This window comes from Saccostrea cucullata, unplaced genomic scaffold (assembly GCF_032062105.1).
Source record: "Saccostrea cucullata isolate Sc308-1 unplaced genomic scaffold, CSIRO_AGI_Scuc_v1 ctg432, whole genome shotgun sequence".
Taxonomy (NCBI): Eukaryota; Metazoa; Mollusca; class Bivalvia; order Ostreida; family Ostreidae; genus Saccostrea; species Saccostrea cuccullata.
Genome location: NW_026931879.1, coordinates 343044 through 361661, shown reverse-complemented (window position 1 = coordinate 361661; position 18618 = coordinate 343044). Strand labels below are relative to the sequence as shown.

General features: G+C 33.5%; 1 protein-coding gene across 3 annotated transcripts in view; it reads right to left on the bottom strand.

Annotated features, from left to right (window-relative positions):
- LOC134233868 (X-linked retinitis pigmentosa GTPase regulator-like) overlaps positions 1-9212 on the bottom strand; it is a 48671-nt gene extending 39459 nt beyond the window's left edge. For all 3 annotated transcript variants that reach the window (XM_062715922.1, XM_062715921.1, XM_062715923.1), the window contains exon 1: positions 9014-9212. In XM_062715922.1, the coding sequence (XP_062571906.1) occupies positions 9014-9209 (196 nt within the window). In that variant the 5' untranslated portion in view covers positions 9210-9212. The remainder of the gene's footprint in view (positions 1-9013) is intronic.
- Between the last annotated feature and the right edge of the window lie 9406 nt (positions 9213-18618).

Here is an 18618-nt window from a genome sequence, read left to right as displayed (position 1 = left end):
AAAACTGCACAAATTTCTGTAAAATTTTCACAATGTGAAGATGTCACGGCGTCCCTACGGCGACGGACGCGATTCTACGGTGATCTCACGGCGTTCTACTGCGTTCCCACAGAGATCTCTCGGCGATTGACAGCGCTCCCACGGAGTTTTCACGGCGCCTTAGGAGTTTTCACCTCGTGTTCACGGCGTTCTCACTGCGCTGGCTGCGTTCACAATACGTTCACAATGCGATCTATACTTATTGATATATATATTCAGAAGGAATGTTAAATATTTTTGTTTTAGATTCAAGTTACATAAAAAGATTTTTAATCATGCCAAGAAAAATTCTTGATAATTAAAAATGTTCTATTTAAATAATTTAGTACTGAATTATTAAAAGTTTTATGATTAAAGTCCTTTTTTTCAATTTTATCGGTTCATATGTGTTGTTAAATTTCTTTGATTTTATTATGAATGTAAAAGAAAATAAACACACTGAAAAGTTTTCTACAAAATTTGAGTGAAACAACAAAACAAGTTCTGTGGTAATTTTTCTTCCATGTTTTACTTAAAATAATGCTCCTAGTGCAACAAATACGTTGGAATTATGATCCCATTGCTCTTGTTTTGTGAGCTGGCTGACAACGCTCTAACAACGCCATGAAAGCGCATTGTGATCGCCAACGGACGCTGTAGAAACGCCATGGGAGCGCAATGATCGCAGTGACAACGCCGTGCTTTCGCAGTGTAATCGCAGTCAAAAAAATCACAAGACGATAAATCTCATTAGAAGCGCCGTAAAAACGCGATAGAAACGCAGTGACATCTCCAAGGACTCAGCGAGATCTCCGTGAGGTCTCCCTGGAAGCGCAGTCTACTATCACTGCGTTCGTGCCGCGATCATGTGCGTCTTCACGGCGTTCGTACGGAGCTCCCACTACGTTGTTGGAGATCTCACCGCGCTGCTAAGGTGATCATACTACGTTTCTACTGCGTTCTTATCAGACCGCGATCACACGGAACGTACTTTGTGCATGCCAAAAGTGATCGCCGTCCTCTGGCGTTCTAGGAGACCCTACGGCGTTCAATGGAGATCTCGCCGCATTGTCACGGCGCTGTAGGAGACTCTACTGCGATCACCTCAGCGTTTTGCATTTTTTTAGGATGCCGTGCAGTCGCCATGAGGAGGCAGCCCTGGTGTGACAGGGGTTTAACAAAAAAAAAAAACAAAAAAAAAAACAAAAAAAAAAAATTGAGTGACCTTTCCCATTTGCCAGTTCTCAGAAAAGTGATGCTTTCCTGGAAAGTTGAAGATAGTTATTCTTTGATCCTGTTTACTCATAGATGTTACCAGGATATTTGCAAAAATTAGTTGAACAAGAAATCTGTGAGTCAATGCTCACTAGGAATACCCCCGCTCTGATGTGGACAAAAACTATCATGTTAATATACACATTACAGTTCGATTACGGACAAATGCACAGAGAAATATGAAATTGACATCAGATTCATAATAAAATTAATCCCACTATATGGCATGCCTCAACAAAGAGTGTACTAAAATTTCAAGCATCAGTTATGATTAGTTGCTGAGAAAACTGCGACGAAAATTTCTTATGTATGACACACAGACGCACAGACAAACAGGAAGTTGACATCGGATTTGACCAAAAATGTATCCCACCTTATGGCATGCCTCAGAGATGATTGAATTAAAATTTCAAGCATCTGTGATGAGTAGTTGCTGGGAAAACTGTGATGAAAATTTGTTATGTATGAAAAGGACAGATGCACAGACAAACAGGAAGTGGACATCGGATTTGACCAAAAATGTATCCCACTGCATGGCATACCTAAGAGAAAATTGTGTTAAAATTTCAAGCCTCTGTGACGAGTAGTTGCGGAGAAAACTGTGACGAAAATTTGTTACGGACAGACAGACGGACAGACAGACACACAAGGGTAAAACAGTATACCCCCCTCTCCTTCGGAGGGGGGGTATAATTAATTTGGTTGAACAGTTCTAGAGAAGATTAAAATGTTCATAAGTTTATTACAATGATGGAGGAAAACAGATAGCAATAGCTAGGTCTTCTGACCACAAAAAAGTGGTTGGGTCTCATCCAATATATTCATGGTTTCGAGATATCAATTTTCAAGATAATGAAGTTTTACTGTAAAATTAAGGATGAATACCATATATACCTGGTACTCGTCTTTAAGTTTTTTTTAAATTTAGTTCAATTCTGGTCCAAAACTCCATGTCCAACTTGTAGGCTAGTCATAAAGAGACAATTTAAAGACTGGTATTTTCTGGACAGTGAAATGTAGCTTTTTATATATATTCCTGCCAATTATTGAAGAACAAAGTGACAGCTAGTGTTAAGGGTACTTACCACAAACAAAAAATGGATGCGCGGGTTGATATATATTTTTTGACTGATTTTGATTTGTATTGATATAAACAATAAATCCCTGAAATATAAAGAAATCGTAGGTTTTCCTTGGTACTTAGATTTGAGATTTTATTTTGCCTTCTGTATAATTCCATACAAAATTTTGCACAATATTTTAACTTCATGACAAAATCTTATAAAATTCTCCCACTCTACTTGGTAAACATTATTCAGATTGTCAATTTAAATGTAAATATATGAGAAATAATGCTGATTTCTGAAAAAAAGTTTGTTTGTGTTATTTATCCTTAAGACCTGCTTGAAGTCAAAACTCAAATTACCATTTTATTTCAAAATGTGTATAGATTTAAAATATTTTTTCTTGGCCCTCTTGAACTGATTTATTGATTGTTCACACAGTGACTCACAGAGGACATTCTCAACAAACAACATTAACTGGCCATGTTTGTTTTCCATTTCTAAAATTTATTGAAGAAAAATATCCCTTTTTTCCTATCCATAAAAAAGACTGAGGAACTTGCCACGCTGGATTACTATCTCTCTGCATCTTTTCTATTAGAGACCCTTTTATTGAAATTGCACAACAGATCCACTCGGCTAATTCAATGTCATATTCCTCAAAAAACTCATTTTTTTCTGTATTGGATTAACGATCAATCTTCTGCTAGGCTTACAAAAAAGTGACAGCTAATTTTGTGCTTTTTCACAAAAAACTCAAGAGATAACTTCCTGAGATGCTCCTTCATCAAATTTGGTAAATGACGAGCCGTACTATTTATTTGTATTTTACACACCAGTGGTTTTGTCATGTATTTTGGGCTAGGAAATGACCACTGCAGTAGAAAGGTCATTTTTTATAATTACTTCAGCATAATGCGCATGAGGGGTCTCCTGAAATTTTTAAATTATTCAGAGGACTCCACTTGTAGTGCATAACCATATCAGGCTAGCCATCGCCCCATCTGTCACAGCCTGACATTTTTAGTCCCCTCTTCCAACTCCACGGCTTGTTAGACTAATTCTCCCGCAACTCTCACCAGAATTCTTGTTTAATCTCGGTTTAAACCACTGAGGTTTTTTCTGTTCCCCTGAAGACTCATATAATGGAATTCTGTCATTTGATGGCACTTGAAATAAATGAACACTAGCATCTTTGTGGTTAAAAACGAGAACATTTAGTTTAAATCAATCATTTTCCTAACCAAAGATTATCATGTGAATGACATAGTTTAGCCAAAATTACAACCATTATTCTTAAAATTAATCCAATAATTATAGATCTTAAAAATAACTTTTGATTTTTGCAATTCTTAACCATGCATGCACTAGAAATGATAAAAAATATTTAAACTTATGGACTTCCTGAATTCAAAACAGAACTTACTAAAGATAATGCCAATTTGATATCAGATATATATCTGAAAACTATTCATATGCCCTCTTAATCACTAGTTATTCCTGAACAATATTTCTTCATCAATTTGTTTTTCAAAAATCTTTTCCTGGCACAAGAAAGATAACTCCAAGATAACAAATTTACAAGAACTGTATTATATGTTTTATAAAATGACCATTTTTAGACGGAGGCTGTATGACAGCCTCCGGGTATAGGGATTGTCTTGCCCATGGAATGTAAACAGGAAAGATTTCCCAAGCACCATCTATCGGTGGAATTGTTTTCATTACCTTGAGAATTCTATTTTTAGAGCGACTCTGAGTAACACCGACCGCAAGGATAGGCATAGTCTAAAACAAAGATCGCGTCACATACAAGTATAAACAAACAGTTCTACTTTTTCTAAATACCGTAATTTCGGGAATATAGGTCGATGGGGTATATAGGTCGAAAGGCTCATTTTCAGCCTTAAATTTTGAAAAATCCTAAGATAGGTCGAACTTACTATATAGGACGAGGCTTTGTTTCCCGTTTTCTTAAGATTTTAACGCAGATACAACGTATCAGAACAGGTAAACCCCTAAAATTATCGGGGTTATTCCGTGACATGAACGTATCAAGAAAATAAACAGGTATTTTAATGAGTACAGCAATTAAATACTGTTTTGTAAAAAAAAATGTAGTTAAAACTTCTTTGAATTGTGTAACTACTTATTTTTCTCCAACTTGCCTGTTCAATGCCTCCGTAGTTTCACACTGTTGTTAAATCAGAGGCATAAATAACACGTAAATACGTTATTATTTTACAGCTATAAATCGGGAGATACCCGAGACCAAAGAATAGTAATTCCGATTTCAGAACAACTTGGACACATTCCTAATAAATTTTACTCAAACATTATTTACCGGTGGACGACAATTACTTCGATGTCCGCCATTTTTATTTTTCTTCTCCAGGGATTTGCTAAAACACGCAAATGACCATTGAATGTATATATCAAGCAACAGTAAAGAATTGAAATCATATTAACACTCTATAAGTTTAATTTATAAATTTTAATTGAGAGTACATTCACAATTTGACTTTCAACATGAATTTCACGACATTGTTTGTTCAATGATGTGTAACACTAATACCCTATAATGGCACGTGGGTTTCTTAATCATGCCCCGCAGGCATTTAAACCAACAGTGAACACAGGTGTTAAACACCTTTGCGTACACAGTGTACGGTAAATCCCTTTATCTGTCAGACAATTAAAATTCTGTTAGAAGCCAATCTGTGTATACCGGTAAATAATTAATTAATATTTAAAAAAAAAAAAACAGTAATGACTTTTTTTTTTAATTAAATTTAGGAATTGAATTGATTATTTCACTCGTTTTACATTTAAATAACCATAAGACAATAAAAAATATTTGATATACTATTTCAATTTATCGCTACTAATAAATGGTAAAAACACAACAGTTGTGATCGTGAAAATTTTCCGTATTTTAAATTTTGATACGGTTGCGGTTTTACTTTTAGTACACGATCGCGACTTCCTAACTTCACAAGATGGATACCGCATGATGTTAATGGATAATACGTTGAGGAATTATTTAATAGATATAGCAACGTTGTTTTCCTTTGTCATCAACAGATAATTAATGGAACTTATTTTGTAAGAAAGCTATAGAATAAATATTTTATTGTTTACTGGAGCATTAATTTTTTTGCGAAAATAATCAAAAAAGTTACGAAAGTGGCACAGATTTGCTTTGAAATTGGCGTAAATTTTACTGATTTGGGGGCATTTTTCGTAAACTTGAGCCTTAAATAGGTCGAATTCTGAATATTGGTCGACCCCAGCGGTTCTGAGAAAAAAAGTATCGACCTATATTCCCGAAATTACGGTAAACAGGATTTGTCTAATATTTTTAAAATGACGTGTACATATAAATACATTTCCTACGGAATATTTAAAAAAGAATGTAATTTACTGTTAATTTTTTATCAGACAGAATATTAGGAGATTTTGTTCCAACAGACGATGATAAAGCGTGTTTTACAATATGCCGAGCCTTTTCCCACCGATTCTCACACCAAAACAAGAACGAGAAGAAATGAAGTGGCGGATCTAGAGGGAGTTTGGGGGGGGGGGTTAACATCCGCGAAGAGTGATCGAGGAACCCCACTTATCAATTGCTTCTTTTATTAAAGTAAAAACTATCTCTAGTTATAGATAAGTTTAAACTTTAGTTTTATATTTAATTGTAAAAACTTCCACCAGAATTCGCCTGTATCAAACTAAGTGTGGAGACGCAGATGTACCTGTATTATGTATTGAAGAAAATCCTGCAATGCCGCATGCAAATGTTTTATGTCGCAGGTATAAATATAAGATATTTTAATAATAGATCAAGCATTTCAGTTTTAATGGAATTTTTTGTGCTTGATTGCTGTTTGTAATCTCATTTTCACTCCTTTTCTAATTTCTTCTTGAAAGGGCCGATAAATTGGTTTGCGGCCGATTTTTGACGCTTGCATCAATAGGTTTCATGGAGTTTTTTAGTCTGACAAGGATCGATGAATAAACAAATGCATAGTATTTTTATCTGTAGGAATATTAACAGTATAGTTTTGAATTCTTTATTTGTAATTATGTATAATTTTAGGAAACACATGAAAATAGATTTACACTTTCTACAAGCGGTTTGAGTGTTTGGGGTACCCTCACATTAGATAAGAGAGAAACAAACGGCAACTCTGATATTGAGATCAAAATGCATTTGTAACTTTTGACCCTTGGGTACAACCCAAATCTTGGTTCATAGGATTTACATGATTTATCACATTATATCCTAATTAATAATTAAAAATTATATCTTCTGAAATAATTAAGTTGTCTTATTGTCATATCGTTGATCCTTATTTGATACTTGTGTTTTACCTCTTTCACATCTCAAACTTTAATTATTTTTTATATACAAGATTACATGTATTTCTGATCATTGGTATTCATGTCAACTTTTTTTAACCTACATCATTGGAGAAGTGATTGATTGAACAGAGTAACTGAAAAGCAGAAATCATAGTTATATATTTATTACTTTTCTCTACGTAATTTGTAATCATGTCTCATTGTTAATGATTGTTTTAAACAGATAAACTGAAAAGGACAACCATTTCCACTGGTATACGAGTAAAGAAAGACATTTTTTGGGTTAAATCTGTCATATGATAAAATACTACATTTAATAATTCCAGAAATATTGGTTGTCAAATTTGTCAAGATATATCTTTGTTATTTTAAGCAATACCCCAGTTCTCCAAAAACAATTTAAACTTGTGAAATAGCAAGTATTATGAACTTTATTGTTCTGTTCACTTTAAGTAAGAAAGTATATTTTATTCCACTCAAAAAATTGTGTTCTGGCACGAACATTTATTGCATGTTAATGACTTTATATTACTTAAAGAAAAATCTGTGTTGCATCAAGCTAGGTCACTCCATTTTGTATCACAAAGGTTTAAGACAAACTGTACTATATTATGTTGTTCATGTCCAATTACCTGGCTGCTTCTTTTTCCATGTTAGCTCATATCATAACATTATTACAATAAGGCCGAGAAATTTTGATTTTGGTAGCTGTTACATGTCATAATTATGTTAACAGTAGGTTTCTGTGACCTATAAATAAGATATCTTGAAATATGGAAACTCCTGACTGGCTGAGGCCTAGTGCTGAATCCAGAAATTCTGAAAAGGGGGGACCAGTTGAGGTCAGGGAAGGGGCCCACAGCCACAATTAAAACACTCATTTATCAAATATTGCGTATTTTTTGGACTCAAAAGGGAGGGGGCCAGGGGCCCCTTTTAATTCCGCCAGTGGGCTCATGACTAGAACATACTAGACCTACATTCATCAAACCGGGCCTGGGGGCATACAACTTATATTAGACAAGCTCACTTTTGATCTCAGTCTCACTTTTCCACTATATATTCTTTAAGTGAAACTGGGATAAAAAGTTAGCCCGTCTAAGTTTTATGTCAACCAGGCCTAGTCAATTACTGTTTCTTATGTTGAAAGGTTCAATATTGAAAGTATCTCATCTAAATAACAGTGAACTTTAATCATGGCGAAGTTTACATTACAAAGATGAAATTATAATATCCCAAAAACCTCATGAATATTGGAGTATCCTTTGAAAAAAATGTTGAATTGAAAAAAAAAAACTACACATTATTTCTCAAAATATTCTTTACAGCTATGTATGATATATATATTTCTTTTGTGTTCTCTCATACATGAAGCCTCCGTCTAACAGTACTTTCAGTACTTTGATTATTATACCCCCTGCTTGAAAAGTGGGAGGGTATATAGTAATCGGGATATCCATTCGTCTCTTTGTTTGTACGTCTGTCTGTTACGCTTTCGGGTAATCCATCTCTTATTCGCAACTTCTCTTATACCACTGAATGAAATTGAATGAGACTTTCACAGAATCTTTGTTACGTAGTTCATTATGCACCTCCTATTTTACTTTTGGATTGGACACATATTTCGGGTTTCCCATAGCAAAACATGGACACTGCCATTCTTTCAATACTACTGAGGGGTACCCATCTCTTATCTGCAACTCCTGCAATACCACTGGATAAAATTTAATGATACTTTCACAGATTCTTTATAAATATATAATGCCATTGTGCACTTTGTATTTTACTTTTTTGATCTGACATTTATTGCAGGTTTTCCAGAGCAAGACATGGACTTTGCCTTTATAATGATATGGGAGCCAGGGGGTATCATTTAGTGAGCTCATTGCTCACAGTACCTCTAGTTAAAGCTGTCAGAGTAATTCAACATTTTGAATACCGTGCAAAACTTCCTAAAGGATTAAAATCATAATGGTTTGAAAAAATTGATGATTTTTTTTGGTGTCAATCACCTGCAGAGCAGTCATTTAGGCTTGCCTGCATAGTATATACCTGTCTGTCAGTATTTCACATCTCGCATTTGTATCTTGAGATTGATATTTTATTCATGCACTGCTTACCCGGTATATCTTGAGAATATTAAAAGATACAGATTTGATAATTTTTCTATAAATAAATTTTTAAGAAAAATATTGTTTTTTTTTAATACATAGTGTCCTATTTGGGTTATCTATTCATCTTTTAAATTTGTATAAATTTTCAAAAGTAACTATAAAACAAAATATATATACCTGTGACTAGAATAGTGTGACTAGCCCCACATGCAATAAATTTGGTCTGCCCCGAGGGGAATCCCTTCAGAAGGCCTTTGGAGAATTCCACGTCTTCCTTGTAACCATGGCAATGCTGACCGAATTCTCCACATCCCCAGGAGATGATGTGATGCCCCCAGCCATCATCGGGGTCCCCATCTTCATCAGCATTCATCTCCTCCTGACTGAGAAAAGCAAAAAGTAAGTTTCTCCATTATAATTTTTTTAAAAAGTTCTACATGAGCAGAGTTGTGCCATGTGACCTTGGTCAAGTCAGGTCACTTCCTGGGCCTGGTCTAGTCAGTAGGGTCCTTATTTCACCTTGTTGTCCTCACAGGGTTATAATCAATAGTTTTATCATACCAAATTAAATTCTTTCATAGGTGTAATTTTTGAAATTGTTCAGGTTTGTTGACCTTTCACAAATATTTACCATCACTTGATTGGGACATAAAAACAATGAAGTAAAATTTATTTTAATTTTACTACTCCGGAGTACAGTAAAATAACAATCTAGTGCAGTATTTAAGCATAATCATTATGTTATGCATCGAGTTTATTTGAAGGATCAGATTTTGATTATAACAGACTTTTATTTCGCAGTCATTATTTAAAATGACTGGATCATTATCTTTCAAATGCATTTTTCCTAACATGCAATATGTACTTTTTTTTAATATTTATTTAGTTTTAAATCCTTCTCATAAGCCAATCAAAAGTATCCTCAATAAAGGTATGATAAAGTAAATACATGTCAGAAAACATAATAAAGCAACTACTTTAAAGTCAGAATATAATGTTTCCTTCAGCAATTAAGAGTTATCTTTCTTTAATCTTTTTTTTCTTCTAAAAAAAACCCAGATAATCAGACTTTACAGAGCTTATTTCAATTGAAGTTCTTTTTAAGTAACACAAAATTTAATACTAAGTTATTAATCAAGTAGTGTACATCCCTAGTAGATGCATCATTCAAGCAAGTTTGGTTCAGGAAATTCTTGACAAATACATGCATCATTCACATACTTATAGGACTTATGGGCTTTCTCCTAAAAAGATTTTTCTGGTCATTCATCTGGAATATTTATCCCCAGATGCATCATCCATGTGAGATTGGTCCAGGTAAGTCTTATAGTGGATTGGAAATTTACCTGCTCCAAAATCATTAAGGCCATAATAAATAAACTGCTAGATTCTCATCCGAATTTTTTTAAAATTCGAGGCGGGCGGGCAGCTTTTATTTTATATTTTTTATTTTTTCAATTTTGCAGATTTTTTATTGACCTGGTCAGTCGGTGTAATTTTATCTACAATACCCGAATAAAAGTCATAGTAAAGGCTCAATTATCTCTTACTTCACATCATCACCAATCTTTTTCAACCACTGACCCTTGTTTAAAATATATACGCATGTATTACAGCAATTACCATCTTTTCAGCTGTGAAAATTATGTCGACTTTCGCGGGATTTAAAACGAAAATAGAATGGTAGATATCGATCCCGATCAGAATTTAGACGAGGAAAAACAGAAATAAAAAAGATCGAGGCGGGGGTATAAAATCGGGGCGGGCAGGGATGAGAATCTAGGAATATTTTTATTATGGCCTAACGTGGTCACTTTTCTGGAATATATAGGTCAGATCCAGCATTCTAAGCAACTCCAGTACTGTGCATATAAATTCATCATCTGTGCAAAGTTTGAAAGCTTATGGCTTATACATCAGAAAGAAACTGCTTCAAAGTCTTTAACCTGGTCACTCACTTAGATAATGTAGTTCATATTTAGTATCCTGCCCAGTAGTGAGCATCCTTAGATGTACAAGTTTGGTCCAGGTAGGGCAAATAGTTACTTTAGAATAAACCTGCTACAATAACCTGGTTAGAATTCTCATCTGGAAAATGTTAAACCAAATCCAGCATCTGAAGCAAGGCTGGTAGTGTGTATATACTTGGATGTATCATCCATGCAAGTTTTAAAAAGTTACTTAGAAATGAGACTTGCTCCAAAACTTTTACCTGATCACTTATCCAGAGAATGTAGGTCAGAACCAGCATCTGAAACCTGGAAGTGTGCATCTTACAACATATCATTCATACAAGTTTAATCAAAATAAGACTTACTAAATTACTCCAGAGAGAAGACATCAAAAATGTGAAAAATCTACACTGACAGAGGGATAGATAGACAGATGGATGGATGCCAGACAACAAGAGTTTAGGAGAGCTCATTGAGCTTTCAGCTCAGGTGAGCTAAAATTATACAGGTGCAAATAAAATACATCTACAATGAAATAAAAGATCTAAAACAGTAAGCAAAAGTAAATGAAAAGCTGGGAAATTTTGTAAAGGTGAATTCTTTCTCTATCCACTGCAACTTGATTCAGATGCTTGTCATTTAGTTATTAGACATGGTGTTACGATATCTGCAGCAACGTCTATTATTTTTCAAAATTTTTCATTATATAGTGAACTCTTCAGAATTCCCGACAAATTCACTTTTATCAGGTGTTATCAGCTAATATTGATCATCAGATGATTGATTCTCAAATGTCATGTTTTATGGCATATTTATTCCCAGATCAACGGCCATTTACAACAGAACAAAATACAAATACAATGTCACCTGAGTGACTCTGAGTTTGCTGTACACTAAAAGTCACTTACATTGGAGGAAGAACTGCATATTTTTCTTGCCACAATGGAGGAGATGTGAAGTTAATATTTCTATCAAGATTCAGCATATCACTGATTAATTAGTCATCAATTAACTGCTGTCACCACAGATGTAAAATTAAAATTATTTTTTTTTAATCCAAATCTGAATATCACTAATGATTTTTTCTAAAAAAATCAAAGAAATGTAAAATCCTTTCATATGCCACTTAGCTCAGTATTAGATCTTAGATTTGATTTGTATATATGGAGAGAAAAACCTCGTACAACACAGTGGTCCCTTGTCGAGAATTCTTCTGAGGTTTTTCAACATCACCTGTCTGACTTGTACCATTGTGTTTGACTTTTGGCACAGGTAAATGTTCAACATGGTGAAAAAACAGCCAGGTCTTTATGGAAAAAAATGAGCCCATTTGCACTTTCGTATCGACAAAATGCCAATAAGTTTCAGATATATCACAATTTCCCTTTTCAAAATCGAATGTTGCTCATTTGGTCTGGGATTAAATCTCACAAGTTTTAATTCTCACTGATGCCTGACACAAACATTATAATGAAATAATTGTCAATCCCTAATAATTCCTTCATTAATTATAAATTTCTTTGGTTTTTTAATCCAGATCTAAAACAGGTACTTGATTTTCTTCCCAAGATAAACTTGGTTATTTACACGAAAACATGAACAATTCAAGAATGATATTCTCCATAGAAAGAAAATTTGAAACATGTTTCTTTTCCTTCATTAATGTTTAAATAACCACCACTACTAAGGAGTCCAGGAGAAAAATGTAGCTCTTGATAGTTTTCAATCATCTGTTGCTATAAATTTCCACTTAAAACCAACTCTATACAGAGATTTTTTCTCTCCCTCACACATTTTGGACTAAGGAATGCATAAGAGCCCTCTATTCAAGAAAACATGTTTTATCAACCTTTAAGAACAAAAAAAATCAACCATAGCACTTCAGGTCTCTTTCTGCAGCAAAAACAGGGGTCTTTAATTAATTTCTGAATTTTGATCTTGGGTCAATATCATTATTTTCATACAAACTTATCAATTTATTGACATTCTATTTTTAAAGACCATATGGCTGGTAGGTAATACTGAACTTGAAAGTCATTAAAGCAATCCCTTGCTTTGTAAACATTGGATAAGTATTAAGAAATCTTAAATCAAAGCACACTCCATTATGCAATATTCTGTATGCGCAATTTACTGGCAATATCAAACAAGTCGGGCTATGAGCATCAACAATGATCTTGAAAGATATAAACTATATTTTCATTGCATTTAAAGAAAACATAGTTGATAAATTCATATTTAAATCAATAATTAATCCATTTTAGATGAAATGAAGTTTTCTGTCATATAAACTTGTAATGCATACAAAGAGTTTATCCAATTTATTTTCAACATATGGTACGTGCTAGGCAGACTGCAATATTATCAATATTCTGGTGTATTTTGGTTAATATCACAACTTTTTATATACTGATATACTAGACTAGATAATTCTAAAGAAACATGAAATTTCTTAAAGACGTCAATAACATTTTCAATCATGCCAAATGACAGACAAAGGACACATTTTGATCCAAAATGCTCACTGGAGCCTTTAGCTCAGGTGAGCTAAAATCTTTTAAAATTTGGTTTCCTCCATACTCTAAATGATGACTTCTTGTCAGACCAAGACAAGACCTTACAGATAAAAAGTTGAGCAATATGTGCACATGCATGCTTATCAGTGTCAGATATGTTATAAAGTTCTTGTGCTAAAAGTGATTATCTAAATTTCTAGGGATAAAGTTAAAAAATTGTTTAAAAAAATAAGAGCCTTACTTGGATATGAAATTGTGTTTGTCAGGTACAATATGTTACTGTGTCAGCTGGTTCCTGCTCTCTTACATGAATCCTTTTATATACAATATGTTTCTCAAGTGTGCTTGTATTTTCATTGAAAGTTTGAAAATAGAAACATTTCAAAGAAAAACCTCAAACCTTATCCCTATGTAAAACACTTCTGCTTAGAGGGGCAATCCCTAGAACACCATTCAAGTTTACAGTCAATGCAAACTTTTAACCATTAAGGGTCCAAATTTACTCTTCAAGAGCTATACTGTGTATTCATCTCAAGTTTAAATGGTATGTACACTTACTAAATCAAATGAATAACATTTAAATCTGATGATCAATTTCCTTTGTTCCACTTGCTAAACATTTAAATACCCTGACATTGAGATCTCCCCCCACTCTTGGTCTGTTCAGGTTTTAATGTCACACTCTAGTCAGTATTCTATAGAAATTAAATCTGGCCAAACATATAGTGATCTATGAAATTGTTATGACCAAGTTAGGCAATGTTTTTTTTCTTCTCCAAATTCCCTGAGTATAAAGTTCAAATTTGAAAAAAAAAACTGAAAATTTAAAAGAGATCAGTACATAAACTGCAAGCTAGATCTACATCTGTCATAAATACAGTAAAACTTGATTATAAAGGACTTGCTAATAAGGAAATCTCAGTAATTAGTAAATTTATATGGACTCTGCATAGGGAGAACATTTTACTTTTCTAATATGTTAATAAAGAAACTCGGACCCTCAGGAGGCATATTTTGAGGGTCCTTTGTCTTTCCAATAAGCACAGCCCACCCACCCGGTTCCTACAGCCATGCATATCAACTATTACAAATTCTTTAAACTAGAGGAAATAGCATAACAATATTAATGTGCCCTATGAAAATATTTTGCATTTTTGCATTAAAATAACCCAGTCAACATTCTCATTAATGTTAATAATCAACAAGAGGCCCAGGGGCCACAGCGCTCATGAGCACATCGGCTAGGAAAAAGCACATATCAGATCAAAAAAAGTTTACTGAGGTTGGGGGGGGGGGGGAGGGGGCATTACCCCCAGGGGATCATGATTTGAACGAATTAGAATCTACACTACCTGAGGATGATTCCATATAAATATTACTAATCATGGCTTTGAAGTTCTTGAAAAGAAGATTTTAAAAGGTTTCCCTACATATTCCTATGTAAAACATTGATCGGCCATGTTGGCCCCACCCTACCCCCGGGGGTCATGATTTGAACAAAATTGAATCTGCACTACCTGAGGATGATTCCACATGAGTTTCATCTTTCCTGGCCCAGTGGTTCTTGAAAAATTTGATTTTCACTATATATTCCTATGTAAAACTTTGATCGGTGTGTCATTATTTGAACAAACTTGAATCTGCATATATATACATTAAAAGAAGATTTTTAAAGATTTTCACTATATATTCCTATGTAAAACTTTGATTGGCCATTTTGGCCCCACCCTACCCCCAGGGGTCATGATTTGAACAAATTTGAATCTACACTACCTGAGGATGATTCCACATGAGTTTCATCTTTCCTGGCCCAGTGGTTCTTGAGAAGAAGACTTTTACAGATTTTCCCTATATATTCCTATGTAAAACTTTGACCCATTTTGGCCCCAACCCCCGGGGTCATGATTTGAATAAACTTGAATCTGCACTACCTGAGGATGATTCCACATGAGTTTCATCTTTCCTGGCCCAGTGGTTTTTGAGAAGAAGATTTTTTTAAATTCCATTAATTTTTCACTAATTCATAATTATCTCCCCTTGCAAAACGGCGTGGCCCTTCATTTGAACAAATTTGAATCCCCTTCACCTAAGGATTCTTTGTGGTAAGTTTGGTTGAAATTGGCTCAGTGGTTCTTGAGAAGAAGATGAAAATGTGAAAAGTTAGAAATCCTACCAAATTTTGTAGAAAAGCATTTTAACATTCCACATCTCTGATACATACATGTACAATTGATATTCAATTAGAAATCCTACCAATTATGTACATTACCCTATTAACATTCCATTTTTTACCATTTTACTAAATTGGATCTATTTACAAAACTAAGTTTAACTATTGATTTTTTTAAATAAAATATTTTATATACTCTACTTACCTTTACACTTATAATAAAAGATACCCTGAAACTCCTAAGCAGAATTCCATACTTATATATTGATGGAATGAAAATGCGTATTGTCAGTTTATATCAAAAGTCTACCTTAACCCATTAACTGCAATACATTGTTCTACCTCCTTTCAATAATCAATACCAAATACCTGCAAGGATTTTTAGACTGAAAAAAAAATCTTCATCACCTTTCTCTATATGTGTATTAATTTTTTCCCCTGATCTAATATCAATTCAAACTGGGTATTTAATTTTTTGACACATCTTTTACGAGTACATCATCTTTAGTTATCACATTTCTGTGCTAAATAATTCTAATGCAATTCAGATGGCTTCAGTTAAGTCACATTCATAAAAAAAAAATATAACGCACTCGTCATCTTATTAGCTTTATCCAAACACCTCAATTGAAATAAAATAAATATTTATACTTACAGAACAAACGAGAAATTTAACACATTACAAGACATTATAGTAGAAACATGACCAATATCTAATCCAGAACAATTAATGGATTTCTGCAAGGTTTTCTTTACGTTCTGCAAATACAATTCCTGTCCATGGACTGAATTTCGATCTATATTTAGAACTTTATGCTTTGATACAAAAGGTAAAATTTAAAGAGCAGAAAGAATTAACGAATGGGATATGGCACTCAAAGATGATGACAAACTTTGGACCAGTAAAGAACTGGACTCCACAACCCTGGACATCAATCATTCCAAAGAAAATGCAGCAATGTTTGTGTAACGGAATTCAGTCAATATTGGTTTGGGTAGCACACCAAGGAAAAGAAAACACAGAGACTTGTAAATTAACCACATTGTTCATATCAGTGTTTTCAAGTATGTGACGAATAAGCAATATATAACTTTGAACAAAGTTCCTTCTAGAATAATATAAATGTCTAGAGTAATATTTCTTCAATTTCTCTCTCCTCATACTGCTTAAAATAAAATACTTATCAGAGTGTTTTTAAGCTGTTCTTTAAATCTAGAGTAACAGAGTTCAGTTAATGAATATTTCAAAATGTAATATGCAGTGAACAAATTGCACAACCCCAAAAACTTTTTTCAGGGATTGGACTCTTAGGAATAAAAAATTAATTACTGTATAGGGGGAAAATAACTCGCGGTGTTAATATTCGCTATATTCACGGTGTTGATAAATTCGTGAATTCAAGAAACAGTGAATAAATTTTCAATAATCTCCATGTTTTATTTGGAAATTTGAGAATATATTGACTACGGTATGTTTATATACATGTACGTGCAGTTCATGACCATTTTAGTATTTACGAGTAGTACTTGTCATTCAATTATTTTAATTATTACCCTTTACTTTAATTCCAATCAGCAGATAATAACCTGTATTTGTCAAAAAGCTGTTTTAATAGCCAACGCTACGTTTCCTCAATCAAAACATGTGGGCCATGGGTTTTGATTACCCTTGCAAAACTTATTATGTTACCATGTGTATTTGTTACCTGCATTATCATTCATATTAATTTTTATCGACAATTTGGTTTTTAAACTCATTCAAATGAATATCGAACTTTCTGAAGATGTGGAAGGATATTATTTCGATAGTCGGACTACATTAAAACATTTATTAATGTCCAGTGGTTTTTCGCCGCGTTGTATTGAAGATCTTAGGGTGTACATGAACTCATCGTAATAGCATAATATAGGAAAGTCATTTGCGTTTACAGTCAAGGACGTTTGAAAACTGTACTTGTTTTAATTAATTGTCAATTGCATGTATTATTTTTTTATATCTAACAATTTTATATTAACCTACCCTATTGTTCGTGAAATAAAGACATTACGTTGATTAATGTCGTTTACATGTAGCTATGGTATGGATTAAATGTATGAAGACAAGGGAGGTAACTTTTATTATAAACCAATTCCGCGAATTCAAGAAACCGCGATCGTGTCAGATGAGAGAAAAACATGAAAATTACAACCCGTGAAATTAATCCCCTGTACAGTATTCAAATATGTAGAATTGCTGTAAATAATAATCCTGATTCATTTTTGAAATCCATCAGTGGATCTTAATTTTCATAATGAGAAAAATTTCACATTTGTACAAAATTAAATAATTCAGACATGTAGCGAGACATATTCGTGAGTTAAAGAAATACTGAAATGGAAATATCAAGCATGTGAATAAAAGTTGGTTTACAGTAATTTGTTTCAAATCTCAGTGACTAAATTGTATGACAAGCATGATTTAAGATTTTCTACCTTATTTATGTGGTACATGTAATACAATGTTCCACTTTCATCTACATATGATTTTTATAATTCATACATTTTATGTTTGTCTCAAGTGGACACATTTATGAAAACCAGACAGTAAATTTTTTCTTAGATGGACACCCCAGGGAATTAGAAACAGAGGCCGGTCTAAGGAGACTTGGAGAAGAACTGTCCTGAAAGACCTGAAGAGCAGAGGTCTAACCAAGCATGGAAACAGCACCATGAGAAGCTGAAGACCGAGCCAGATGGAAGTCCTTTGTAACCACCTCATGTACCTGATGGCGCAGAAAGGATCAAGTGAGTGAGACAGTGGATTATCAATTGTCACCAGGCAACTTTTTTTATTTAGAGCCAATAAACATTAAAAATACAATTATATGCGAGAATAAAATTTTTGCGAGCAAACAAACTCGCGTTATAGCGAAAATAAAGTTATTGCGAATAAAAAGTGATTTACAGTACATTAAAATTAACACTCATAGTGATTCACTTATCATATAGCATAATAATTTACCATATAAATTCCTATTTAATGTTATTTAATTGTCACCTATTTAGGTGGTCAAAATTACGTAATATTACTTGTAAGAAGGCTTTAGAACGTAACACTAGTATAAAATTCTTTTTTTCCATCATTAAACATGTAGTTCAGGTTTT